This window comes from Molothrus aeneus, unplaced genomic scaffold (genome assembly GCF_037042795.1).
Source record: "Molothrus aeneus isolate 106 unplaced genomic scaffold, BPBGC_Maene_1.0 scaffold_30, whole genome shotgun sequence".
Taxonomy (NCBI): Eukaryota; Metazoa; Chordata; class Aves; order Passeriformes; family Icteridae; genus Molothrus; species Molothrus aeneus.
This window is the reverse complement of record NW_027098964.1, coordinates 276320-303337: the sequence shown is the minus strand read 5'-3', so window position 1 is coordinate 303337 and position 27018 is coordinate 276320. Positions and strand designations below refer to the sequence as shown.

The following is a 27018-nucleotide window of genomic DNA, read 5'->3' as shown; positions in this document are numbered from 1 at the left end:
GTAATTTAGAGGGGATTTGTAGGGGATTTTAGGGGTGATTTTGGGGGCAGATTTCAGGGATTTTTAGGGGATTTTAGAGGGGATTTTGGGGGAGAATTTTGGGGATTTTTAGGGGATTTTAGGGGTGATTTTGGGGGGGAATTTCGGGGATTTTTAGGGGAATTTAGAGGGGATTTTTAGGGGATTTTAGGGGTGATTTTAGGGGTGATTTTGGGGGGGAATTTCGGGGATTTTTAGGGGAATTTAAAGGGGATTTTTTGGGGGGATTATTTGAGGAGGGGTCCCTAAATCCCGTCTCCCCCCCCCCCCACCCCAGGAGGATGAGGGGGGTCCCGGCTCCTTCCCCGGGCGGGGGTCGCCGCCCCCCTCCCCCCCGGCCTCGCTGACCCCCGCCCTGGCCCTGACCGTGTTCGCGGCCTCGCTGAGCTCGCTCGGCTTCGGCTTCAACATCGGCGTCATCAACGCCCCCCAGAAGGTCCGAGACCCCTCCCCAAATCACCCGGACCCCTCCCCTAATTACCCAGACCCCTCCCCTAATTGGGGGAGAACCCCCTCCTCCAAAGACCCCTCCCCAAACTGGGGTGATCCCACCCCTAAATTCCCCAGAGCCCTCCCCACATTCGCCAGACCCTGCCCCAAATTGGGGAGGCCCCTCCTGAAGACCCCTCCTCAAATTCTGCAGACCCCTCCCCTAATTACCCAGACCCCGCCCCCAGAGACCCCTCCCCAAACTGGGGTGATTTCCGCCCCCCCAAATTCCGCAGACCCCTCCCAAATTGCGGAGACCCCTCCTGGAGACCCCTCCCCAAACTGGGGAGACCCTGCCCCAGATTCCCCAGACCCCTCCCTAATTGCAGTGATTTCCCCTCCAGAGACCCCTCCCCAAATTCCCCAGACCCTCCCGGAGACCCCTCCCCAAATTCAGGTGTCCCACTGAGTCTCTTCCCTCCCCAAATGGGTTCCTGGGTGGGAGCCCCCTCCCCAAATTCGGGTGTTCTCCCTCCCCAAATTGGGGTTCCCTTTCAATGCATTGATGCCCCCCCCCCCCAAATTCAGCTTCCCTCTCTACAAATGGCTGCCACCCCCAGGGGAGACCCCTCCCCAAATTGGGGTGTCCCATTGGGGTTCCCCATCCCTAAATGGCTCCCTGGGTGGGAGCCCCCTCCCCAAATTCGGGTGTGTCCCCCTCCCCAAATCGGGGGTCCCCCCTGCCCAAATGGGTCTCTGGAGGGGTCCCCCTCCCCAATTTCGGGTGTCCCCCTCCCCAATTTCGGGTGTCCCCCTCCCCAAATCGGGGCTTCCCCATCCCCAATCGGGTCCCTGGGTGGGAGGCCCCTCCCCAAATTGGGGTGTGTCCCCCTCCCCAGGTGATCGAGGTTGAGTACAACGCCACCTGGGCCCGGCGCTGGGGGTCGCCGCCCCCTCCCCAGACGCTCTCGCTGCTCTGGGCGCTCTCGGTCGCCATTTTCTCCGTGGGGGGGATGGGCACGGCCCTGGCGGGCGGGGCCATGGCCGAGCGCCTGGGCAGGTGAGGGGCGGGGCCTAATAAGGGGCGGGGCTTGAAGGGGCGGGGCTTAAACGGGAGGGGAATTGAGAGTGGGGCTTAGAGGGGAGGTGTGGGCGGGGATTGGAGGGGAAGGGGTTAAAGGGGGAGGGGTTTGAAGGGGTGAGGGCGGGGCTTAATGGGGTGGGGAAAGTGGGCGGGGCTTAAATGGGAGGGGCAGAGTGGGTGGGGATTGGAGGGGAAGGGTGAAAGGAGTGGGGGCGAGGCTTAATGGGGTGTGGCAGAGTGGGCGGAGCTTAATGAGGAGGAGAATAAGGGGGGCTTAAATAGGAGGGAGGGGAGTGGGGGTGGGGCTTCATGGGAGAGTGTTTGAGGGTGGGGCGGGGCTTAATGGGGTGTGGGAAAGTGGGTGGGGCTTAATGGGGCGTATCAGAGTGGGTGGGGCCTAAAGGGGATTGCTCAGATGGGCGTGGCTTCATCATTGGGGCACAAATGGGCGGAGCTTCAGAGGCGTGGTCACCCCGGCCGTGGCCACGCCCCCTCCCCTCCCTCTCCTCCCCAGGAAAGGAGCCCTATTGGCCACCAACGGCCTGGCCGTGGTGGGCGGGGCCCTGATGGGCGGGGCCAAGCTGGGCCCCACCTACATCCTCATCATCATCGGCCGCTTCATCGTGGGCGCCTACTCAGGTACTGCCTCACCTGGGGGCGTGGCCTGGTTCTGGGGGCGTGGCTTGGCTCTGGGGGCCTGGCCTGGCTGGGAGGGTGTGGCCTGTGGGGGGGGGGTGTGACCTAGCAACATGGGGGTGTGGCCTGGCTCTGTGTGGGCGTGGCCTGGCGGTTGAGTTGGGGTTACTTTTGGGCATTTTTGGGGCGATTTTTGGGGCGATTTTTGGGGTGGATTTTGGAGGAATTTTTGAGATTTTTGGGGAGCATTTTTGGGGGATTTTCGGGGGGTCCCCATGGGGCGAGGGGCGTGTCCTGTCTCTGTGTGGGCGTGTCCTATCTTTGTGTGGGCATGGCCTCTCTCTATGTGGGCGTGGCCTGGCTGTTTGGTGGGCGTTAATTTTGGGGATTTTTTGGGGCGATTTTTGGGGTGGGTTTTGGAGGAATTTTTGAAATTTTTGGGGGGGGGGATTTTGGAGGAATTTTGGGCAAATTTTTGAGATTTTTGGTGGGCATTTTTGGGGGGGATCCCCCGCGGGCCGAGGGGCGTGTCCTCTCTCTGTGTGGGCGTGTCCTCTGTCCCGAGGGGCGTGTCCCGTCTGACCCCGCCCCTTCCAGGGCTGGTCTCGGTGCTGGTGCCGCTCTACGTGGGGGAGGTGGCGCCGCTGCGCCTGCGGGGGGCGCTGGGGACCCTGCACCAGCTCGGCATCGTCCTGGGCATCCTGGTGGCACAGGTGACAAATACGGGGGGCCCGGGGGGCGTTTGGGGTCCCAGGAAGGGATTTTGGGGTCTTAGGGGGGAAAATTTTGGGTTCAAGGGGGGAAATTTGGGGTCCCAGGGGGGTTTTGGTGGTCCCGGGTGGATTTTTGGGGGTCCCAGGGCGAAAATTTGGGGTCTTGGGAGGGAATTTGGTGGTCCCGGGTGGATTTTTGGGGGTCCCGGGGGAAAATTTGGGGCCTGCAGGGTTGGGCGGGTCTTCGGTGGGTGGGGCTTGAGTGGGAGGAGTCATTGTGGGCGGGGCTTAGATGGGGATGGGTCATTGGGGGCTGTGGGGATGCTCCGCCCACCCTGAATGGGGTGTGAGTGGGCGCGGCTTGAAGGGGTGGGCGGAGCTTGAATGGGGAGGGGTCTTTGTGTGGGGAGACCTTGGGCTCCTTGGGGAGCAGGTGGGAGGAGCCTCAGGGGGGTGGGCGTGTCCGGGAGGTGGGCGTGGCTTGGACGGGCACGGCTGAGGGTCCTGAGGGGATTTTGGGGCGCTCAGGGGAGAATTTGGGATCCCTGCAGCGACACCTCGCGACACACCCCTCCCCCTCGCGACACAGCGCCAAACCCCACCCTCTATCGCGACATCCCGCCATTTACATCCTCATATCGCCCCCTTCTGCCCGCCTATCTCGCGATATCCCGCGATATCCCGCGATATGGCGGCCTCTCCCGCAGGTGCTGGGGCTGCGGGCGCTGCTGGGGACGCCGAGGGCGTGGCCGGCGCTGTTGGGGGCGGGGCTGCTGCCGGCGGCGCTGCAGCTGCTGCTGCTGCCGCTGTGTCCCGAGAGCCCCCGGTTCCTGCTGGCCCGGGGCCAGCGCGGCCGCGCGCGCCGCGGTGAGTGCGGGAGCCTTCGGCCTCGCCGCGGGGCTCCGGCCTCTTCCTCCTCCTCCTCCCTCGCGATTCTTCCTCCCTCGCGATTCTTCCTCCCCTTCAGCTTCGTTTTCCTCCTCTTCCTCGCTGCCTTTCGTCCTCGTCTCCCTCCTTCATTCCTTTCTTCTTCCTCCTCATCCTCATTCTCATCCTCCTCTTCCTCCGTCATCCTCCTCCTCCATTCCCCCTCTTCCTCCACTTTCGCTGTCCCAAATTTTCCTCCTCGCCCTTCTCTTCCTCTTCCGCTTCCGCTTCCTCTTCCGCTTCCGCTTCCTCTTCCTCCGTCCCAATTCTTCCTCCTCCATCATCATCATCATCATCATCCTCCTCCTCCTCCTCCCTCCCAAATTTTCCTCCTCGCCTTCATCTTCCTCTGTCCTGATTTTTCTTCCTCTTCCTCTATCCCAAATTTTCCTCCTCCTTGCTTTCCTCTTCCTCCTCCTCCATCCCGATTCTTCCTCCTCCTCTTCCTCAATCCCCGTTTTCTCCTCACCTTCATCGTCCTCATCCTCACTTTCCTTCCTCCCCTTCCCCTTCCCTTTCCTCTTCCTCTCCCTCACCTTCCTCCTCCTCCCCTCCCCCTTTCACAACAAGCCCCTCCCCTTTCCCCCCCCAGGCCTCTCACGATTGGCCGGACCGGCGGCGGAGGCGGGGCTGGCGGCGCTGGAGGCGGAGCTTGGCCGAGGCCCCGCCCCCAAGGTGGGGCTGCTGGAGCTGTGCCGGAGCCGCCGTTACCGACAGCCGCTGATCGTGACGCTGGGGCTGCAGCTGGCGCAGCAGCTCTCGGGCATCAACGCGGTAAAAACGGGGCGAAAACACCCGAAAACGGGAAAAATGGGGGAAAAATGGCACAGAAATGGTGCAAAAATAGCGAAAAATGGGCAGAAAATGAGCAGAAATGGGCGTGGTTTAAGGGAAATGGGCGTGGCCATGGTGTCGCTGGGGCTGCAGATGGCGCAGCAGCCCTCGGGCATTAACGCGGTAAAAACGGGGCGAAAACACCCGAAAACGGGAAAAATGGCGCAAAACCGGTGAAAAATGGGGAGAAAATGAGCAAAGATGGGCGTGGTTTAAGGGAAATGGGCGAGGCCTCGTGGGCGCAGCCACTTTGGGATTGGGCGTGGCCAGAGCCGGTTCAATGTGATTGGGGGGATTTTTTAAGGGCGGGGCTTCCTGTAGGTGTGGCCATAAGGGGCGTGGCTTGAGAGGGCGTGTCCTCTTGCTGATCACGCACCTTTACCCACCCCAGATCTTCTACTATTCGACGTCCATCTTTGAGGGGGCGGGGCTTAAGGACCCGGCCGTGGGCACCATCGGAACGGGCGTGGTCAACGTGGTGGCCACCGCCCTGTCGGTAAGCCACACTCACTGCCACATCCAGTGGCACCGTATGGGCGTGGTCATGAGTGGGTGTGGTGTCATTTGGGGGCGTGGTCATGGATGGAGGGGTCTCATTGTGGGTGTGGTCTCGATGGGGTGTGGCCCTGGTGGGTGGAGCCTTCCAAGTGGGTGGGGTCTGATAGGTGGGGTCTAAGGGGTGGGCGTGGTCATGAGTGGGAGTGGTCTCATTGGTGGGCGTGGTCTTGGTGGGCATGGTCATGAAGGGGGAGGAGTCTCAATGGGCGTGGTCACAATGGGGTGTGGTCATTCTGGGTGTGGTTTTCCATGTGGGCGTGGCCATGGAGAGTGGACTGATGGTGGGCGTGGTCACAATTTGGGTCTCACGGTATGGGTGTGGTCACAAGGGGGGAGGAGCCTCACGAATGGGCGATGTCCCATAATGGAGTGGGATCCCATTGGTGGGCGTGGCCTCCCGGTGGGCGTGTCCGGGCTAAGCCCCGCCCCCTGCGGCAGGTGGTGCTGGTGGAGCGGGCGGGGCGCCGCGTGCTGCAGCTGGTGGGGCTGCTGGGAATGATGGGATGCGCCGGGACCCTGGGCGTGGCCCTCAAGGTGAGCACGGGGGGGACCCCAAAATCCAACACTGAACCCCAAAAATGCCAACCTTGGAGCCCAAAATCACCTGGGACCCCAAAATCCAACACGGGAACCCAAAATCACCTGGAATGCCCCAAAAAATCCCAAATCTAACCCTGGATCCCAAACTCATATGGGCATGGCCCTCAAGGTGAGCAAAGGGGGGGGACCCCAAAACTCACCTGAGACCCTCCAAAAAACCCCCAAAACCCAACCCTGAAACACCAAAATCACCTGGGCAACCCCCCAAAAAAAATCCCAAATCAAAACCTGGACATCAAACTCACCTGGCCCTCAAAATCCCACACTGAACCCCAAAAATTCCCAACCTTGGAGCACCAAAATCACCTGGGAACCCAAAATCCAACACGGGAACCCAAAATCACCTGGAACCCCCCAAAAAATCCCAAATCCGAAAAAAATTCGAAAAAAATAAAAAAAAAAGTCCGAAAAAAAATCGAAAAAAATCCGGAAAAAAAAAAATTCAGAAAAAAATCAGAAAATAATCTGAAAAAATTCAGAAAAAAAAAATCAGAAAAAGTCCGAAAAAAAATCCGAAAAAAATCCGAAAAAAATCGGAAAAAATCCAAAAGAATTCGGAAAAAAAATCCGAAAAAAAATCCGAAAAAATCCAAAAAAATCCGAAAAAAATCAGAAAAAAATCCGAAAAAGTCCGAAGAAAAATCCGAAAAAACTCGAAAAAAATCCGACAAAAATCCGACAAAAATCCGAAAAAAATCAGAAAAAAATCAGAAAAAAATCAGAAAAAAATCAGAAAAAAATCAGAAAAAAATCAGAAAAAAATCCAAAATTTCCCCCAAAAATTCCCGTTTTTTCTCGGCAGCTCGGGGGTCCCGTTTGGGGCGCGCTGGCCCTGGGCTCGGCGCTGGCCTTTGTGGGGTTTTTCGCGGTGGGGCCGGGCCCCCTGCCCTGGTTCGTTGGGGCCGAGCTGTTCCCGCCCGGGCCCCGCGGGGCCGCGCTGGCCCTGGCCGGGCTCGTGAACTGGGCCAGCAACACGGCCGTGGCCATGGCCTTCCCCCCGCTGCAGGTAAATTCGGGGATTTGGGGGCGTTTTGGGGCGATTTATGGGGTTTTGGGGATTTTTGGGGGGATTTTGGAGCAGTTTTTGGAGGGGTTATGGGGGTTTTTGAGGGGTTTTTGGGGCAGTTTTTGGGGATTTAAGGGGGATTTTGGGGAATGTTTGGCTGTGGCCATGGCCTTCCCCCCGCTGCAGGTAAACCCGGGCGTTTTGGGGCATTTTGGGGTCATTTATGGGTTTTGGGGATTTTTGGGGGATTTTATGGGATTTTTGAGGGGTTTTTGAGGGGTTTTTGGGGCAGTTTTGGGGGATGTTATGGGATTTTTGAGGAGGTTTTGGGGCAGTTTTGGGGGGGTTTATGGGGGTTTTGGGGGCAATTTTTCGGGTTTTATGGGATTTTTGAGGTGATTTTGGGGCAATTTTGGGGGATTTTATGGGATTTTTGGGGTGATTTTGGGGCAGTTTTGGGGGGGGTTTATGGGGGTTTTGGGTGGTCAAATGGTAGAGAAATGGGGGAAAAATGGGGAAAATTCAGGATTTTTTGGTGGGGAAATGGGGAAAATTCAGGGTTTTGGGAATTTAATGGGGATTTAATGGGGATTTTAGGGGCAGTTTTGGGATTTTGGGGTGGTTTCGGGGCAGGGGGGTTTGGGGAGGAATTTGGGATTTTGGGGGGAGATTTTGGGAGGATTTTGGGGGGAGATTTTGGGAGGATTTTGGGGATGGTCTGGGAGCTTTTATGGGATTTTGGGGGGATTTTGAAGGGGTTTTGGGGGGGATTTTGGAGCATATTTAGGGCGTTTTGGGGGGAATTTGGGGCATTTTTAGGGTGATTTTGGGGGAATTTTGAGGAGATTTTGGGAGGATTTTGGGATTGTTTATGGGAGCTTTGGGGATTTAATTTTCCCCCCAATTCTTCCCATTTTTTTACCCCAGAAAAATCTCAATTTTTTCCCAATTTCCCTACCAAAAATCCCAATTTTTCCCCCCAAAACCCCATTTTTTTTTTTCCCCCAATCTTTTTTCCCAAAAATCCCATTTTTCTCCCCAGGACGCCATGGGCCCCCTGGTGTTCCTCCTTTTCGGGGGGCTCCTGGGTGGTTTCTCCCTCTTCACCTTCCTGCTGCTCCCCGAGACCCGAGGCCGCCCCTTCCCCGACCCCCGGGACCCCCAAAATGCCCCAAACTCCTCCCCCCTGGCCCTGCTGGGGCCCCCCGAGAAGGACACGGAGCTGCAGAGCCTGGCCGGCCACGAGGAGCCCTGAAATCGGGGGAAAACCCCAAAATTTGCGGCAATTTTGGGGCGAAATCCCAAAAATTTGGGGTTTTTTTCAGCCCTTTTTGGCCAATATTGGGGGCACCCCCCGTTGAATTTTGGGGGGTTTTTTTGGGGCATCCACCCCCAGAAATTTGAGGGGTTTTTATGGCAGTTGGGGCCGATTCGGGGGTGCCCCCTAAAAATTTGTGGTTTTTTGGGGCAAAACCCCAAAAATTTGGGGTTTTTTAAGGCGCTTTTCGGCCGATTTCCGAGGGGTTTGGGCCCTTTTGGGTCGATTTTCAGGTGTCCCCCCAAATTTTGCGTTTTTTTGGCACTTTGGAGTTGATTTTGAGGGTCCTCCCAAAATTTGGGGCTTTCGGGGTCGATTTTGGGGCTTCCCACCCCCAATTTTGTGGTTTTATGAGGTGACCCCAAAAATTTGGGTTTTTTAAGGTATTTTTGGGGGCGATTTTTGGTTTTTTGGCCCCTTTCAGCCTGATTTGGAGGAGCCCCCCCCAAAATTTTGGGGGATTTTTTGGGGGGGCCCCAAATTTTTTGGGTTTTTTTCCCCCACATTGTATTTGGGGAGGGATTTTGGGAGGATTTTGGGAGGATTTGGGGATTTTTGGGGCCTCCCTCCCCTGGTTGTAAATAAAGGTGAGAATAAAACAGCGGCGACCGTTAAATTTGAAGGATTTTGGGGAAATTTGTGGAAAATTGGGGAATTTTGGAGGAATTTTGGGAATTTTAGAGAATTTGAGAGGAATTTTTGGGAAATTTGGGGATTTTGGGGGGTGGGGGAGGGGAAAAGGGGCGGGCCTTCCCAAACTTTTGGAGGGGGCAGGGTCAGGCCCCCAAATTGGGAAGATTTAACCCCAAAATTGGGAGTGGGGGAGGGGATTTGAGGGGCAAGGCCTCTAAATTTCGGCCCCTTTAAGCACAAGCCCCGCCCCTCTAGAGACCACGCCGCTCTCGCGTTCCATTGGTGGATCCGCGGCACCGCCGCCTCTGATTGGTCGAGGGCCTCGTGGCGCGCACGCGGGCCGAGAGGGGGCGCCACGTGAGCGTCGGCGGCAGGCGCATGCGCAGTGATGAGACCTCGCGGTGCATCCGCATGAATCTACATTTACATTTACATAAATCTACATAAATCCCGGCCGCTGGCGATGAGGCGATCAACATCATTAAGCTCATTTGCATAACGAGCGCTGCAGGCGGCGTTGCCATGGCAACGACTCCCCCCCCCCCCCCCCCCCCCGCCAAAAGGCGCCTGAGGTAAGGCCCGGCCTCGCCCGCCGCGTGCTCCAAATCTCGCGAGAACGAACTCGCTGGCTACGCCGCGTTCCCCTTAGCGAAATCTCGCGAGATCTGAGGGCGGTGAGGCCGATCGCACTGCGGCGCTCTCGCGAGACCACACCATCAGCGCCGCGCTGCTCAGCGCCGCAAATTTCGCGAGAACCCGCGCGCGGGGCGGTGCCGCCATGCCTTAACCCCACCCTCCCTGTTTTTGCGCATGCGCACACCCCTCACGGCACCACCCTTCCTCTGTGTGCGCATGCTCAGCTCCCTCCGCGGTGCTGCCCCACCCACTCCGCGCATGCTCAGTGCCGTTCCTCCCCCCGCCCCGGGGCGGGCGCGCATGCGCGGTGGGGCCCGGGGGTTGCAGCAGCTCCAGCGCGGCGGCGGTTCGGGCTTCGGGGCTCGCGGGCGCGGGGGTGAGTCCGGGCCCGGCCCCGGGGGGTTTCGGGGGGCGGCCTCGCCCTTTAGGGAGGTGGGGAGAAGCTCCGCGATGGCTCCCGATCCTTTCCCGGGGCGGTTTTCCCCTCAGGCCCGGCCTAGGCCGCGCCCGCCCGCCAGGGGGCCGCGTGGCGGCGGCGGCGAGGGCGCGACCCCCCCCAACCCCCCCATAGACGGAATTTGGGGACCCCCCCGAATCCTTATAAGGAATTTGGGGACCCCCCGAAACTCCTTATGAGGAAATGGGGGACCGCCGACTTTCCATATAAAGAAATTGGGGAGCTTCGATTTTCCATATAAGGAAACAGGGGACCCCGGGGTTTCCATATAAGGAAGTTGGGGACCCCCCTCAATTCCATATAAGGAAGTCGGGGAGCTCCCAATTTCATATAAGGAAACGGGGAGACCCTCGGGTTTCCATATAAGGAAGTTGGGGACCCCCGCCGCTCCTTATAAGGAAATGGGGGATCCCCCAAACTTCCTTATAAGGACATGAGGGACCCTCAAAACTCCTTATAAGGAATTTGGGGAGCTCCCAACTCCATATAAGGAATTGGGGGGGGGGGCCTAAAAGGAAGGGATTCCCCTCCCTGTACAAAATACTCGGGGAACCCCCCAAAACCCCCCTGGATCCCCCTAAATTTCCCCTCCCCGACCTCCCAGCCCCCCCCCCCCCCCGGACGGGATTTTTGGGGGAACCCAAAAAATTTGGGGGGGGGAGGGGTGAGGCCGGGTCCCCACGTGACACCGCCCCTCCCCCCACCTCAGGATTTTGGGGTTCCCCTCCCCCATTTTTGGCTCCTGATTCTCCTTTTTGGGGTTCCCCGATCCCTTTTTGGGGTTTCCCATTTTTGGGATTCCCTGTCCCGTTTTAGGGTCCCCTTTTTTGGGGTCCCCACCCCCTTTTTCCTCTCCTTTTCCCACTTTAATCCCAATTTTTGGGGTCATCTGACCTTCCCCACCGCCCACATTTTTCCTGCTTGTTCCTGACCCCCCCAAAATTTCACTTTCCCCACCCTCTGACCCCCCAAATTTGGGGTTCCCCACCCCTTTATCCCCATATTTGGCGTCTCCACCCCTGTTTTGGGCTTATTTTTCTCAGTTTACCCCAAATTTTTGGGCTCCCCCAACCCTTCCTTACCCCCAGTTTTTCAGGCACCTCCCTGACCCCCCAAATTTCACTTTCCCCACTTCCTTACCCTCCAAATTTTGGGGTTCCCCACCCATTTAACCCCTTTTTTTAGGGTCTCCACCCTTTATTTAGGCTTCATTTTCCCACTTTCCCCCCCAAGTTTTGGGGTCCCCCGACCTTCCCTGACCCCCAAAATTTTCCTGCTTGTCCCTGACCCCCCAGATTTCACTTTCCCCACTTCCTGACCCCCCAAATTTTGGGCTCCTCATCCTTTTTAACCCTCCAAATTTTTGGGTTTCCACCCCCTGACCTCTCTTTTTTGAACTCCCCGGCCCCTTTTTCATCTCCTTTAACCCCAATTTTTGAGCTTCCCCGACCTTCCCCGACCCCCAAATTTTTCCTGCTTGTTCCTGACCCCCCGAATTTCACTTTCCCCGCCCCAAATCCCGTTTTTTTTCTGGGGAATCTCCCCCCAGAGAGGCGATGGCCGACGACCTGGACTTCGAGACGGGCGACGCGGGGGCCTCGGCCACGTTCCCCATGCAGTGCTCGGCGCTGCGCAAGAACGGCTTCGTGGTGCTCAAGGGCCGCCCCTGCAAGATCGTGGAGATGAGCACCTCCAAAACGGGCAAGCACGGCCACGCCAAGGTGGGAGAGACGCTGGGGGGTGCAGGAATTCCCGGTGGGGAGGGAGAAATTCCCGAGGAAATCCCAAATTCCTGAGCCGAGTCAGCGCCAAGTGATCCCGGTTCCTGCAGAGGTGATCGGAGCCACTTTGGGGGCTCTGATCACCTAAAAATGATCCAAAAAAACCCCAGAAAATCCCCAGATTTGGGAATTTAGGGATGTTAAGGTGGCCAAAATCCTGGGAAAGTCCCAAAATTCCTGGTGGGGAGGGAGAAATTCCCGAGGAAATCCGAAATTCCTGAGCTGAGTTAGGCCCGAGTGATCCCGGTTCCTGCAGAGCTTCTTGGAGACTTTTCTGGGCTAGGATTGCCCAAAAACAGCCCAAAAACCCAAGAAAATGGGAATTTGGGATGCCAAGGTGGCCAAAATCCTGGGAAAATTCTGAAATTCCTGGTGGGAAGGGAGAAATTCCCGAGGAAATCCCAAATTCCTGAGCCGAGTCAGCGCCGAGTGATTCTGGTTCCTGCAGAGCATCTTGGAGCCATCTTGGGGCTCTGATTCTCCCAAAAATGCCCCAAAAATCCCCAAATTTGGGAATTTGGGATGCCAGGGTAGGCAGAATCCTGGGGAAATGCTGGAATTCCCAAGAAAATCCCAAAATTCCTGGGAAAATCCCAAAATCCTGAGCTGAGTTATCCCTGAGGGGTTGAGGTTCCCTCATGGGAGCCTTTTTTGGGCTCTGATCACCCAAAAAAAACCCAAAATGCCCCAAAAACTTGCAAAAAAAAAAAAAAAACCAAACCCAAAATGCCCCAAAAACTTGCAAAAAAAAAAAAACAACCCAAAAACTGGGAATTTGGGAATGCCATGGGAGCCAAAATGGCAGGAAAATCTTGGAATTCCTGGTGGGAAGGGAGAAATTCCTGAGGAGAAAATCCCAAGTTCCTGAGGAGAAAATCCCGAATTCCTGAGGAGAAAATCCCAAATTCCCAAGGAGAAAATCCCAAATTCCTGAGGGGAAAATCCCAAATTCCTGAGGGGAAAATCCCAAATTCCTGAGGAGAAAATCCCAAATTCCTGAGGGGAAAATCCCAAATTCCTGAACTGAGTCAGCCCCGAGTGACCCCGGTCCTACAGAGCCTCCCCTGGGCTCCGATTGCTCCAAAAAATGCCCCAAAAATCCCCAAAAAACCCCAAAATTGTTTCCCCCCCCCATCCCAGTTCCCCCCAGTCCCTCCCAGTAACCCCAGTTCCCCCCAGGTGCACCTGGTGGGCATCGACATCTTCACGGGCAAGAAGTACGAGGACATCTGTCCGTCCACCCACAACATGGACGTGCCCAACATCAAACGGAACGACTTCCAGGTAACGCACCTGGGACACACCTGTAACACACCTGGGACACACCTGTACACACCTGTAACACACCTGTACACACCTGTCCATCTGTCCGTCCACCCACAACATGGACGTGCCCAACATCAAACGGAACGACTTCCAGGTAACGCACCTGGGACACACCTGTAACACACCTGGGACACACCTGTACACACCTGTAACACACCTGTAACACACCTGTACACACCTGTCCATCTGTCCGTCCACCCACAACATGGACGTGCCCAACATCAAACGGAACGACTTCCAGGTAACGCACCTGGGACACACCTGTAACATACCTGGGACACACCTGTAACATACCTGTAACACACCTGTACACACCTGTACGGGTAACACACCTGTGACACACCTGGGACAGGTAACACACACCTGTAACACACCTGGGACAGGTAAAACACCTGGGACACACCTGTACACACCTGGGACAGGTAACACACCTGTGATACACCTGTGCACACCTGTGCACACCTGCACACATCTGGGGATCCAGCTGTTCCTACCTGTTCTTACCTGCCTGTTGTACAGCCAGTGCTGATGGGTGACCTGTGCCTTCCACCTGTCCCTACCTGTGTCTACCTGTCCATGCCTGTGTGTACCTGTCCATGTCTGTGTGTACCTGTCCATGTCTGTGTGTACCTGTCCATGTCTGTGTGTACCTGTCCACGTCTGTGTCTACCTGTCCATGTCTGTGTGTCCCTGTCCATGTCTGTGTGTCTCCTCTGTCTCACCTGTATCCCACAGCTCATTGGCATCCAGGATGGGTACCTGTGTGTGTCATCTGTCCATACCTGTATCTCACCTGTCCATACCTGTATCTCACCTGTCTCTCACCTGTCCCTCACAGCTCATTGGCATCCAGGACGGGTACCTGTGTGTGTCACATGTATCTCACGTGTATCTCACGTGTATCTCATGTGTATCTCACCTGTCTCTCACCTGTCTCTCACCTGTCCATACCTGTATCCTGTAGCTCATTGGCATCCAGGATGGGTACCTGTGTGTGTCACGTGTATCTCACCTGTCTCTCACCTGTCCCACCTGCAGCTCACTGGCATCCAGGACGGGTACCTGTGTGTGTCACCTGTCCATACCTGTATCTCACCTGTCTCTCACCTGTCTCTCACCTGTCCCAGCTCATTGGCATCCAGGACGGGTACCTGTGTGTGTCACCTGTCCATACCTGTATCTCACCTGTCTCTCACCTGTCTCTCACCTGTCTCTCACCTGTCCCAGCTCATTGGCATCCAGGACGGGTACCTGTCGCTGCTCCAGGACAGCGGGGAGGTGCGGGAGGATCTGCGGCTGCCGGAGGGGGAGCTGGGCCGGGAGATCGAGCAGAAATACGACTGCGGCGAGGAGATCCTGGTATGTGGGTTATACTGGGAATACTGGTTATACTGGGATGGGTTATACTGGTTATACTGGGATGGTTATACTGGGTTATACTGGGTTATACTGGGATAGGTTATACTGGGTTATACTGGGGAGATGGAGCAGAAATACGACTGCGGCGAGGAGATCCTGGTATATGGGTTATACTGGGAATACTGGTTATACTGGGATGGGTTATACTGGGATGGGTTATACTGGGTTATACTGGGATGGTTATACTGGGTTATACTGGGATGGCTATACTGGGTTATACTGGGATGGTTATACTGGGATGGGTTATACTGGGATGGGTTATACTGGGATGGGTTATACTGGGATGGGTTATACTGGGTTATACTGGGTTATACTGGGATGGGTTATACTGGGTTATACTGGGAATACTGGGTTATACTGGGGAGATGGAGCAGAAATATGACTGCGGCGAGGAGATCCTGGTGCGCTGGGGATACTGGGTTATACTGGGAGAGACTGGGTTATACTGGGATGGTTATACTGGGTTATACTGGGATAGGTTATACTGGGTTATACTGGGTTATACTGGGGAGATGGAGCAGAAATACGACTGCGGCGAGGAGATCCTGGTATATGGGTTATACTGGTTTATACTGGGAGAGACTGGGTTATACTGGGATGGGTTATACTGGTTATACTGGGGAGATCAAGCAGAAATACGACTGCGGCGAGGAGATCCTGGTGCGCTGGGGATACTGGGAATACTGGGTTATACTGGTTATACTGGGATGGGTTATACTGGGAGGGACTGGAGAGCTGGGTTATACTGGGTTATACTGGGATGGTTATACTGGTTTATACTGGGATGGGTTGTACTGGTTATACTGGTTTATACTGGGATGGGTTATATTGGTTGTACTGGTTTATACTGGGAGAGCTGGGTTATACTGGGTTATACTGGTTATACTGGGGGAGCTGGGCCAGGAGATGGAGCAGAAATACGACTGCAGCGAGGAGATCCTGGTGTACTGGGGACACTGGTTTATACTGGGAGGGACTGGGGGAGCAGGGATAGGCTGGGTTATACTGGTCTGTACCAGTTTATACTGGTCTATGATGGTTTGTACTGGTCTGTACCGGTCCATACTGGTTTATACTGGTTTATACCAGTCCATACTGGTCCGTACTGGTTTATACTGGTTTATACCAGTCCATACTGGTCCGTACTGGTTCATACTGGTTTTCCCTTGGTCCCAGATCACGGTGCTGTCGGCGATGACCGAGGAAGCCGCTGTCGCGATCAAAGCCATGGCCAAATAGGGCAGGTGGGCGGGGCCACGCCAAAAATGGGAAAAGGGGTGGGGCCAAGCCAGATATGGGGAAAGGGGGCGGGGCTGGGGCTGAATATTGGGAAAAGGGCGGGCCCACGGCCAAATATGGCAAAAGGGGGTGGGGCCGTGGACAAATATGGGAAAGGGGGTGGGGCCGTGGACAAATATGGGAAAGGGGGCGGGGTTGGGGCTGAATATGGCAAAGGGAACCGAGATAAAGCCAAATATGGCAAAAGGGGCGGGGCTTGGGGCGTGGTATTGCAAACGGGTGGAGCTGTAGCAAATGAAGAAAGGGGGCGGGGATTGGGATGTAAAGAAGGTGGGGGCGGGGCCTCGAGATGCCCGTTTTGGGTCTGGGGGGGTCCCTTTGGGATTTAGGGTCCCCATTTGGGTCTGGGGTCCTGCTCAGGGTCCCCATTTTGGGTCTGGGGGGTCATTGGGGGGGGGTCCCCATTTTAGGGTCCCCGTTTTGGGTCTGGGGGGGATCATTGGGGGTTCCCATTTTGGGGTCCCCATTTTGGGTCTGGGGTCCCGTTCTGGTCCCAGCCCCTCCCCCCCTCTCTCTCTCCAGGCGGCGCCGCCGGGGTCGGGCCGGGCCCCTCCCCCACCTGCAGCAGCCGCGGGGGGTGGGGGGGGGAGGGGGAGGTGGGGGAGGGGCGCGAGGGGGGAGGGGCTCAAACTCTGTGGGCGGGGCTGGAGGGGTCCCCCCGCCCCTCCCCCCCAAACCCCTCCCCCCTCCCCGCGGTGGGGGAGGGGCGCCCCTCCAAAGGGGGGGGGGGGAGGGGCGGCCCCAGGCTCCTCCCCTTCTCTCTCTTGGCTCCTCCCCCTTTTTCGCTCCTCCCCCTTTTTCGCCCTTTCCCCCCCCCCCTCGTTGGGGCCTCGCCAGATGGGAAATAAATAAATAAATAAATAAATAATTAAAGTGAGGGGTTCGTTAATTAACGGCGTTAATTGGGGAGGGGCCCCAGGACAGAGTGACCACAGGACAGTGACCAAGGGACAGAGTGACCAAGGACAGAGTGACCGATGGACAGAGTGACCGAGGGACAGAGTGACCGATGGACAGAGTGACCAAGGACAGAGTGACCAAGGACAGAGTGACCGATGGACAGAGTGACCAAGGACAGAGTGACCACGGGACAGAGTGACCAAGGACAGAGTGACCAAAGGACAGAGTGACCGATGGACAGAGTGACCAAGGACAGAGTGACCGATGGACAGAGTGACCACGGGACAGAGTGACCAAGGACAGAGTGACCCAGGACAGAGTGACCGATGGAAAGAGTGACCAAGGACAGAGTGACCAAGGGACAGAGTGACCAAGGACAGAGTGACCCAGGACAGAGTGACCAATGGACAGAGTGACCAATGGACAGAGTGACCGATGGACAGAGTGACCAATGGACAGAGTGACCGATGGATAGAGTGACCAAGGACAGAGTGACCAAGGACAGAGTGACCAAGGGACAGAGTGACCAATGGACAGAGTGACCGATGGACAGCGTGACCGAGGGACAGAGTGACCAATGGACAGAGTGACCGATGGACAGAGTGACCGATGGATAGAGTGACCAAGGACAGAGTGACCCAGGACAGAGTGACCAAGGGACAGAGTGACCAAAGGACAGAGTGACCAATGGATAGAGTGACCAAGGGACAGAGTGACCAAGGACAGAGTGACCAATGGACAGAGTGACCAATGGACAGAGTGACCAAGGACAGAGTGACCAATGGACAGAGTGACCACAGGACAGAGTGACCAAGGACAGAGTGACCAAGGGACAGAGTGACCAAAGGACAGAGTGACCAATGGATAGAGTGACCAAGGGACAGAGTGACCAAGGACAGAGTGACCACGGGACAGAGTGACCAAGGACAGAGTGACCGATGGACCCCGTGTCCCTGCCCTGGTCACTCCCTGTCTGTACCCAAATCAAAATTGAATTTTCGCATTTTTATTTTTAAACCTTTTATTTCATTGCTCCAGTTCCGTCGATTCATTAATTGCTCCATTAATGAATCCATCCATTCGCTCATTCATTAATCCATTAATTAATTAATTTGTTAATTATAGCTCCAATCACTCACCCGGGGGTGGGGGAGGGCCCTCCCCCCCCAAATTCACTTTAAAATCCCCTCCCCCCCTTCCATGACGTCATCCTGGGAGAGGCGTGTCCCGCTGTGACGTCACGCGGGAGAGGGCGTGGCCTGCCCTGACGTCATCACTTGTGGTAGAAGCGCTGGCCCTGCCCGTGGGGGAGGAAGGGGCCGTGCCGGGCCTGGGGGAGGGGCAAAGGTGAGGGGGGGGCGATGGGGGAGGGGCTTTGAAGGGGGGAGGGGCGGAGCACTCACGTGTGGGGGCGGGGCCTGCGGGGCGGAGCCGTGGGCGGGGAAACTCCCGGGGGAGGCGGCGCGGGGGGGGGTGGGGAAAGGCAGCGCCGGCTGAGGGGGGGGAGGGGAGGGGGTGAGGGCGGGGGAGGGGCACAGGCCCCCCCCCAACCCCTCCCCCACACTCACCCCCACCCCCGTTTTAAAAACCTAAAACCCAAAATTTTGGGGGGGGGGAAAAAAACCCCAAATCTGCCCCCCCTCCCCCACTCCACCCCTTGCCCCTCCCCCCTCAAACCCCTCCGTGCTCCTCCCCCCACCCGACCATTCTGCCCCTCCCCCCCTCAGAATTCCCCCATTCCCCTCCCCCCACCCAAATCCCTGCTGCCATTGCCCCTCCCCCACCCCCTATAGCCCCTCCCCTTTTCTCAGCCCCTCCTCCATCCCACTTTTGCCCCTCCCCCCACCTTGGCGTTGCCCTGGATGGCCACGGGCAGTTGGGGGCTGGGCAGGAGGGCGGGGCCGGGGTGCAGCGCCTGCTGGGGGTGGGGGAGGGGTGAGGGGGGTGGGGACCCCTGCCCCTCCCCCACCCTCCGGACCCGCCCCCTTTCCCCTCTCCCACTCCAAATTCCTGTTTCGTTGCCCCTCCCCCACCTCATTGCCCCGCCCCCAACCTCCTCCTCTGCCCCTCCCCCACCTCGCTGAGCCCTGATTGGCTGTTAGCCCTGCCCTTCCCTATGGCCCCTCCCCCTTTTCCTGGCCCCTCCCCCTTTTAGGCTGCCCCACCCCACTCACGGGCATGCTGAACCCTGAATGGCTCCATTTCCATAAGCCCCGCCCCTTTTCCCTTGGCCCCACCCCACTCACGCTCAGTAAACCCTGATTGGCCCCTTTGCCATGGCCCCGCCCCACTCATAGGATCCCTGAACCCTGGTTGGCCCCATTCCCTAAGCCCCGCCCCACTCACGGGCTCGCTGAAGCCTGATTGGCTGTTGGCGTGCTCCAGCTGCTTCTGCAGCGGCAGCGACGAACTGGGGGGGAGGAACCCTGGGGGAGGGGAGGGCCGGGCTGGGCAGGGGCACCCACAGGGGCCACAGGTACCCACAGGTACCCACAGGTGTGCACAGGTACCCACAGGTACCCACAGGTACCCACAGGTGTGCACACAGGTACCCACAGGTACCCACAGGTGTGCACATAGGTACCCACAGGTACCCACAGGTGTGCCCAGGTGTGCACACAGGTACCCACAGGTACCCACAGGTGTGCACACAGGTACCCACAGGTACCCACAGGTGTGCACACAGGTACCTGCAGGTGTGCCCAGGTGTGCCCCAGCTGTGCCTGGGACTGCACCAGCTGTGTTTGCCTGTGCCCAGGTGTGCCCCAGCTGTGCCCAGGTGTGCCCCAGGTGTGTTTTGGGTGCCCCAGCTGTGCCCAGGTGTGCCCCAGGTGTGTTTTGGGTGCCCCAGGTGTGCCCCAGGTGTGTTTTGGGTGCCCCAGGTGTGCCCAGGTGCCCTCACCTGGCTGCGTGGGGGGGAAGTGCCCGTGCAGGCCGAAGGCGCCCCCTGGTGGCTGCTGGGGCAGGAACGGCAGCGCCGGGAACGCGGCGGGGGCTGGGAGAGACCAGTATGCACCAGTACGGACCAGTACAAACCAGTATGCACCAGTACGGACCAGTACGGACCAGTACAGACCAGTACAAACCAGTATGCACCAGTACGGACCAGTACAAACCAGTATGCACCAGTACGGACCAGTATGGACCAGTACAAACCAGTATGCACCAGTACGGACCAGTATGGACCAGCACGGACCAGTACAAACCAGTCCATCCCAGTCCCATCCCAGTATATCCCAGTCCATCCCAGTTTACCCCAGTTTCCTCCCAGTCCCCTCCCAGTCCATCTCAGTCCCTCCCAGTCCCTCCCAGTATATCCCAGTATATCCCAGTCCCTCCCAGTATATCCCAGTATATCCCAGTCCCTCCCAGTTCCATCCCAGTATATCCCAGTCCCTCCCAGTATATCCCAGTCGATCCCAGTCCCTCCCAGTCCCTCCCAGTTCCATCCCAGTCCATCCCAGTTCCATCCCAGTCCCTCCCAGTCCATCCCAGTATATCCCAGTTCCATCCCAGTTCCCTCCCAGTTCCATCCCAGTCCCTCCCAGTATATCCCAGTATATCCCAGTCCCCTCCCAGTTCCATCCCAGTCCATCCCAGTCCCTCCCAGTATATCCCAGTATATCCCAGTATCACTCACGCCGCAGCTGTTGGGCTCCTCCGTAGGCCGGGGGGGGTTGGGCGGGGGGGAAGGGCGGGGGCGGGGCCGGGCTCTGCCCCACCCCGAAGGGGGCGGGGCCAGGCCCCCCCTGGGCCCCCCCAAAGGCTCCGGGGTCGCCCCCGGCCCCAAAGGGCGGCTGGGCCCCAAAATGGCGGGGCTGGAATGGGGAGGGGGCTCAGGAACTGGGGGGGGACCCCCAGAGCCCCCCAGGAACCCCAAACCCTCCCCAGATCCCCCACAAAATACCCACAAAAAATACCCCAAAATCTCCCCAAAATACCCCAAAAAATCCCCCCAAAATCCCCCACAAAATACCCCAAAATCTCCCCAAAATACCCCACAAAATACCCCCAAAATACCCCCCCAAAATACCCCAAAATCTCCCCAAAATACCCCACAAAATACCCCAAAATTTACCCCAAAATCCCCCCACAAAATACCCCCCAAAATCTCCCCCAAATTCCCCCGAAATTCCTCCCAAACCCTGCAAAATCCCCAAATCCCCCAAAATCTCAACAAGTCCCCCCAAAAATCTTCCCAAAATTCCCCCCAGACCCCCCAAAATCCCCCCCCCGAATCCCCCCCAGTCCTCCCAAATCCCCCCCAAAATCCCAATTCCCCCTAAATCCCCCAAACCCCCCAAAATCTGGACAATCTCCCCCAAATCTCCCCCAGACCCCCCAAAATCCCCCAAAATCCCCCTCAATTCCCCCAAAATCCCCCAAATCCCCCCAAAATCTCCCCCAAAATCCCCGAATCCCCCCCAAATTCCCCCCAAAATCCCCAAAATCCCCCAAAATCCCCCAAAATCCCCGACTCACGCTGATCACGGGGGGCCCAAACATTTGCTTGGCCCGGTCGGCCCCGATGAGCCCCGAGCGAGGCCCCCCGGGCTGCCTGTGGGGACCCCAAAATCGCCCCAAATTAACCCCAAATTACCCCAAAATTACCTCAAAAATCACCCCCCAAAAATCGGCACAAAGTCACCCCAAAATGACAAAAAAAAATACCCCGGAAAATCATCCCAAAATGACCCTAAAATCACCCCAAAAATGACCCCAAAAGCAGCCACAGACCCCCCTGGGACCCTCAAAACCCCCCCGGGGACCCTCAATCCCCACCCGGACCCCCCCAGGGCCCCCAAACCCTTTCAGGACCCCCCCAAACCCCCCCAATCCCCCCCAGACCCTTTCAGGACCCCCCAAATCCCATCAAGGATCCCCCAAATCCCCCCCAATTCCCTCCAGGACCCCCCAAACTGCCCCCAAATCCCCCCCAAACCCCCTCCAAACCCTTTCAGGACCCCCCAAATCCCATCAAGGACCCCTCAAATTCCCCCCAAACCCTTTCAGGACCCCCCAAACCTCCCCAGGCCCCCCCAAACCCCTCCAGGACCCCCCAAATCCCCCCAAATCCCCCCCAATTCCCCCCAAACCCCTCCAGGACCCCCCAAATCCCCCCCAATCCCCCCAAACCCTTTCAGGACCCCCCCAATCCCCCCCAATCCCCCCCAACCCTTTCAGGACCCCCCAAATCCCCCCCAGTTCCCCCCAAACCCTTTCAGGACCCCCCAAACTCCCCCCATGGACCCCGCCAAACCCCCCTCATCCCCTCCAGGCCCCCCCAAACCCCTCCAGGACCCCCCAAATCCCCCCCAATCCCCCCAATCCCCCCCAAACCCTTTCAGGACCCCCCAAACCCCCCCAAATCCCCCCCAATTCCCCCCAAACCCTTTCAGGACCCCCCAAATCCCCCCAATCCCCCCAATTCCCCCCAAACCCTTTCAGGACCCCCCAAACCCCCCCAAATCCCCCCAAATCCCCCCCAATCCCCCCAATCCCCGTACCTGCCATGCCCAGCAGGTGAGCCCCGGGCACCCCCAAGCCCTGCGGGTACGCGGCCGCCGTCAGCGTGGTCAGGTCACTGCAGGAACGGGGTGAGAGCACCAAAAACCCGCCAGAATCACCCCAAAAACACCACAGAAACACCACAAAACAAACACCCCAAAACCACCCCAAAAACTGCCCAAAACCACCACAAAATCACCACAAAAACACCACAGAAACTGCCCAGAAACACCACAAAAACAAACACCCCAAAACCACCCCAAAACACCCCAAAACCACCCCAAAAGCACCCCAAAATCACCCCAAAACCACCACAGAAACAGCCCAAAAACACCACAAAAACAAACACCCCAAAACCACCCCAAAACCACCCCAAAAACTGCCCAAAATCACCCCAAAAACAAACACCCAAACACCCCAAAATCACCCCAAAAACACCCCAAACACAAACACCCCAAAACCACACTAATCACCCTGAAACCACCCCAAAAACTGCCCAAAAACTGCCCAAAACCACCACAAAAACACCCCAAAACACCCCAAAATCACCCCAAAAGCACCACAAAACCACCCCAAAACCACCCCAAAAACTGCCCAAAACCACCCCAAAAACACCACAAAAACACCCCAAAATCACCCCAAAAACACCCCAAAACCACGCAAATCACCCCAAACCGATCCCAAATCACCCCAAAATCACCCAAAACCCTCCCAAAAACTTCAAAATCCCCCTCAAAATTCCCATTTTCCCTCAATAAACCTCAATTTTTGCCCAAATTCCTCTTTTTCCCCCCAAAACTCCCATTTTTTCCCATTTCTCCCCGAAATTCCCATTTTTTCCCCAAATTCCCGTTTTCCCCAATTTTTCTCCCCAAAAATCCCATTTTTCTCCCCAAAATCCCCATTTTTCCCCAAATTTCCCCAAAACTTTCATTTTTTGCCCAAATTTTCCCCAAATTCCCATTTCCCCATTTTTCTCCCAAAACTCCCATCTTTCCCCCAAAAATACCCATTTTTTATCCAAAATTTCCCATTTTCCCCTTTTTTTCCCCAAAAAATTCCCATTTTTCCCCCAAAAAATTCCCATTTTTTCCCCATTTTTTATCCAAAAAAATCCCATTTTCCCCCCATTTTTTCCCCAAAACTCCCATTTTTTCCCCCCAAAAAATCCCATTTTTTCCCCATTTTTTATTCAAAAATTCCCATTTTCCCCCCATTTTTCCCCCAAAGCTCCCATTTTTTTTCCCTAAAATCCCCATTTTTCCCCAAAAAAATCCCTTTTTTCCCCATTTTTTCCCAAATTTCCCCTTTTTCTCCCCAAATTTCCCCTCCCCACCTCTGCTCCTTGCGGCGCCGTTTCTCCTCCTCGTGCAGAACCTTCTTGAGCTGCAGGAAGAGCTGGTGCTTCTCCTCCTGCAGGGCCCCCAGCTTCTCCTGCAGCTTCAGCAGCTGGATTGGGGCGAAAAACCAGAATTTTGGGAAAAAATGGGAAAAAATGGGGAATTTTGGTGAAAAAATGGCGATTTTTGGGGTAAAAATGGGAATTTTGGGGGGATTTTTGATGGGGCTGCTCCTCCTGCAGGGCCCCAGCCTCTCCTGCAGCTTCAGCAGCTGGATTTGGGGCCAAAAACCAGGAATTTGGGAAAAAAATGGGGAATTTTGGTGAAAAAATGGCGATTTTTGAGGTAAAAATGGGAATTTTTGGGGAAAAAAATGGGATTTTTGTGGGGTTTTTGATGGGGCTGCTCCTCCTGCAGGGCCCCAGCTTCTCCTGCAGCTTCAGCAGCTGGACTGGGGTGAAAAATGAGAATTTTGGGAAAAAATGGGGAAAAATTGGGAATTTTGGTGAAAAATGGCGATTTTGGGGGTAAAAATGGGAATTTTTGGGGTAAAAATGGGATTTTTGTGGGGTTTTTGATGGGGCTGCTCCTCCTGCAGGGCCCCCAGCTTCTCCTGCAGCTTCAGCAGCTGGATTTGGGGCGAAAAACCAGAATTTTGGGAAAAAATGGGGAAAATTGGGAATTTTGGTGAAAAAATGGCGATTTTTGGGGTAAAAATGGGAATTTTTGGGGGATTTTTGATGGGGCTGCTCCTCCTGCAGGGCCCCAGCCTCTCCTGCAGCTTCAGCAGCTGGATTTGGGGCCAAAAACCAGGAATTTGGGAAAAAATGGGAAAAAATGGGGAATTTTGGTGAAAAAATGGCGATTTTTGGGGTAAAAATGGGAATTTTTGGGGTAAAAATGGGATTTTTGTGGGGTTTTTGATGGGGCTGCTCCTCCTGCAGGGCCCCCAGCTTCTCCTGCAGCTTCAGCAGCTGGATTTGGGTGAAAAACCAGAATTTTGGGAAAAAATGGGGAAAAATTGGGAATTTTGGGGAAAAAAAAGTGATTTTTGGGGTAAAAATGGGAATTTTTGGGGTAAAAATGGGATTTTTGTGGGGTTTTTGATGGGGCTGCTCCTCCTGCAGGGCCCCAGCTTCTCCTGCAGCTTCAGCAGCTGGATTTGGGTGAAAAACCAGAATTTTGGGAAAAAATGGGGAAAAAATGGGAATTTTGGTGAAAAATGGCGATTTTTGGTGTAAAATGGGTATTTTGGGGGGATTCTTTTTGGGTTTTGGGAGAATTTTGGGCGGATTTTTTTAAATTATTTTTAGTGGATTTTTTCCCTCTATTTTTCTTATATTTTGGGAGATTCTTGGGCTGATTTTTTGGAGGATTTTTGAGCTGATTTTTTGGGGATTTTGGGGTGAATTTTGGGCTGATTTTGGTGTAAATTTCGGCCTGATTTTTTGGTGCACTTTTGCGATTTTTCTGCTAATTCTTTGGAGTTTTTAGCGAGATTTTTGGGCTGATTTTTTTATTTTTCTGGGGATTTTGGGGTGAATTTTGGGCCGATTTTTTGGGGGATTTTGGGCTGAGTTTTGGGTGAATTTTGGCCTGATTTTGGTGTAAATTTCGGCCTGATTTTTTGGTAAACTTTTGCAAATTTTTGTGCTAATTTTTGGGAGTTTTTGGGAGATTTTTGGGCTGATATTTTAGATATTTTGGGGAGATTTTGGGGCTGATTTTTGGGTGAATTTTGGCCTGATTTTGGTGTAAATTTCGGCCTGATTTTTTGGTGAACTTTTGCAAATTTTTGTGCTAATTTTTGGGAGTTTTTGGGAGATTTTTGGGCTGATATTTTAGATATTTTGGGGAGATTTTGGGGCTGATTTTTGGGTGAATTTTGGGCTGATTTTGGTGTAAATTTCGGCCTGATTTTTTGGTGAACTTTTGCGATTTTTGTGCCAATTCTTTGGAGTTTTTGGGAGATTTTTGGGCTGACATTTTGGATATTTTGGGGAGATTTTGGGACTGATTTTTGAGCTATTTTGTGCTGGTTTCGGTGTAAATTTCGGGCCGATTTTTGGAGGTTTTTTTGGTGGTTTTTGCCCACCTGTTCTCGGGTCTCCTCCAGGCTCATCCTCTCCTCCAGCTCCTTGCGCCGGCGCCGCTCCTGCTCCTCCCGCACCTTCTGCTCCATCATCTTGTCCACCTCCTCCTCCTCTGCGGCCAGCGGGCACACAGGGGTCACTCGGGGTCACCAGGGGTCACTCGGGGTCACCAGGGGTCACTCAGGGTCATTCAGGGGTCACTCATTGGTCACTCATTGGTCACTCAGGGGTCACCGGGGGTTTTTGGGGGTCCCAGACCCCACCCCCTTTCCCAAAGGGGGCGTGGCCTGGACATTGAGGCACACGGGCGGGGCCTGTTACCATGGGAATGGCACCAGGGGCGGGGCCTGTTACCATGGGAACGCCACCGGGGGCGTGGCCAACCCTACAGAAACGGCGCCAAACACGGCCCCGTTGCTATGGAGACGCCACGGGGGCGTGGCCCGTTGCTATGGATCCTCCCCGGGGCCTGCTCCTGTTGCCATGGAAACCCCGCCCCGGCGGCGCGCGCGGCCTCGTCCCCTCACGGAGCCCTCGGGGATCCCCCGACCCACGGGACCCTCCGGGGCTTCCCCCAGGACCCTCCGGGGCTCCCCCCGGCCCCCCGGCCCTCAGCCGCCCCCCGGGACCCTCCCGGAGCCCTCACCCTGCCGCTTGCGCTCCCGCTCCACCATGACGTGGCGGTGCAGAGCTCGCGCCATGGCCGAGCTCAGCTTCGGCCGCTCCAGCAGCGCCGGCATCGTGGGAGGAACGAGGGGCCGCGGAGCCGGCACGGGACGAGGGGAAGGGACCGGGGCTGAGGGACAGCGACCGGGGCCGAGCCGAGCCGAGCCGGGCCGGGCCGAGCCGAGCGGGGAACGAGCGGAACCGAGCGGGGCCGGGCCGAGGCCGCGGTTCCGCTTCCGGAGCGGCGGGAACGGCAAATGCTCCGCTCAGAGCGAGGCCACGCCCCTTTCAGTGGGAACGAGGCTAAACCACGCTCCGAGATGCGCCGTGAGGCGAAGCCACGCCTACTCAAGTGGAAACGAGGCTAAACCACGCCCCCAAAGCGCCGTGAGGCGAAGCCACGCCTTCTTTTGCCCGAAATGAGGCTAAGCCACGCCCCGATTTCCTTCTAAGGAAAAACGACGCCCCTTGTGTGCAAACGAGGCTGAACCACGCCCATCATGTCCTTGTAAGGGGAAGCCGCGCCCCGTTTATCGGAAACGAGGCAAAACCACGCCCTGATTGCCATAAAAGGAAAACCAGAGGTTTTTAGGCCAAAATCGACGTAAAATCCAGCCCCAATCGCCATATAAGGAGAAACCACGCCCTTTTGGGTGAAACCGAGGCTAAACCACGCACCGATTTCCTTAAAAGGGTAAACTACGCCCCCATCATTAAATAAAGAGGAACCACGCCCCTTTATCTCCCTCTGGCCCCGCCCCCACGCCCCGGGACCCCCCAAATTTCACGCCCCTCCTCCACAGAGCACCCGGCGTT

The 27018-nt window shown here is 56.2% G+C and overlaps 3 protein-coding genes across 4 annotated transcripts; 2 read left to right on the top strand and 1 right to left on the bottom strand.

Moving 5' to 3' along the window:
- Positions 1 to 1481: 1481 nt before the first annotated feature.
- On the top strand, positions 1482 to 8723 carry SLC2A4 (solute carrier family 2 member 4). Its single transcript, XM_066570573.1, has 9 exons — positions 1482 to 1528; positions 2067 to 2191; positions 2786 to 2901; positions 3609 to 3768; positions 4421 to 4602; positions 5054 to 5158; positions 5659 to 5754; positions 6623 to 6826; positions 7869 to 8723. The coding sequence occupies exons 1-9, from the start codon at positions 1482 to 1484 to the stop codon at positions 8079 to 8081; spliced, it is 1248 nt and encodes a 415-aa protein (XP_066426670.1). The 3' UTR covers positions 8082 to 8723.
- A 967-nt stretch (positions 8724 to 9690) lies between these two features.
- On the top strand, positions 9691 to 16294 carry EIF5A (eukaryotic translation initiation factor 5A). 2 transcript variants are annotated; one of them, XM_066570571.1, is made up of 6 exons: positions 9691 to 9789; positions 11420 to 11591; positions 12831 to 12935; positions 14205 to 14336; positions 15573 to 15640; positions 16218 to 16294. In XM_066570571.1, exons 2-5 carry the CDS (start codon positions 11427 to 11429, stop codon positions 15633 to 15635), a joined length of 465 nt encoding a protein of 154 aa, XP_066426668.1. In that variant the 5' UTR covers positions 9691 to 9789; positions 11420 to 11426; the 3' UTR covers positions 15636 to 15640; positions 16218 to 16294. The 2 variants fall into 2 exon arrangements, with proteins under 2 accessions (XP_066426668.1, XP_066426669.1); XM_066570572.1 differs by lacking the exons at positions 14205 to 14336; positions 15573 to 15640; positions 16218 to 16294 and adding an exon at positions 13816 to 13956.
- A 1291-nt stretch (positions 16295 to 17585) lies between these two features.
- On the bottom strand, positions 17586 to 26503 carry GPS2 (G protein pathway suppressor 2). Its single transcript, XM_066570582.1, has 12 exons — positions 26183 to 26503; positions 25539 to 25648; positions 23440 to 23552; positions 22103 to 22179; positions 21353 to 21365; positions 21078 to 21153; positions 20236 to 20413; positions 19498 to 19590; positions 18942 to 19021; positions 18442 to 18510; positions 17999 to 18088; positions 17586 to 17925 (listed from the first exon to the last, which is right to left on the bottom strand). The coding sequence occupies exons 1-12, from the start codon at positions 26274 to 26276 to the stop codon at positions 17869 to 17871; spliced, it is 1050 nt and encodes a 349-aa protein (XP_066426679.1). The 5' UTR covers positions 26277 to 26503; the 3' UTR covers positions 17586 to 17868.
- Between the last annotated feature and the right edge of the window lie 515 nt (positions 26504 to 27018).

Coding starts and splice junctions, on each gene's coding strand:
- GPS2 (XM_066570582.1), bottom strand. CDS start 26,276: ATGCCGGCGCTGCTGGAGCGGCCGAAGCTGAGCTCGGCCATGGCGCGA. Junction 22,180..23,439: donor CGGCGCCGCAAGGAGCAGAG/GTGGGGAGGGGA, acceptor CCGTTCCTGCAG/TGACCTGACCACGCTGACGG. Junction 17,926..17,998: donor CGCAGGCCCCGCCCCCACAC/GTGAGTGCTCCG, acceptor CCCCTCCCCCAG/GCCCGGCACGGCCCCTTCCT.
- SLC2A4 (XM_066570573.1), top strand. CDS start 1,482: ATGGGCACGGCCCTGGCGGGCGGGGCCATGGCCGAGCGCCTGGGCAG. Junction 1,529..2,066: donor ATGGCCGAGCGCCTGGGCAG/GTGAGGGGCGGG, acceptor TCTCCTCCCCAG/GAAAGGAGCCCTATTGGCCA. Junction 3,769..4,420: donor GCGCGGCCGCGCGCGCCGCG/GTGAGTGCGGGA, acceptor TTCCCCCCCCAG/GCCTCTCACGATTGGCCGGA.
- EIF5A (XM_066570571.1), top strand. CDS start 11,427: ATGGCCGACGACCTGGACTTCGAGACGGGCGACGCGGGGGCCTCGGCC. Junction 11,592..12,830: donor GCAAGCACGGCCACGCCAAG/GTGGGAGAGACG, acceptor AGTTCCCCCCAG/GTGCACCTGGTGGGCATCGA. Junction 14,337..15,572: donor ACTGCGGCGAGGAGATCCTG/GTATGTGGGTTA, acceptor CCTTGGTCCCAG/ATCACGGTGCTGTCGGCGAT.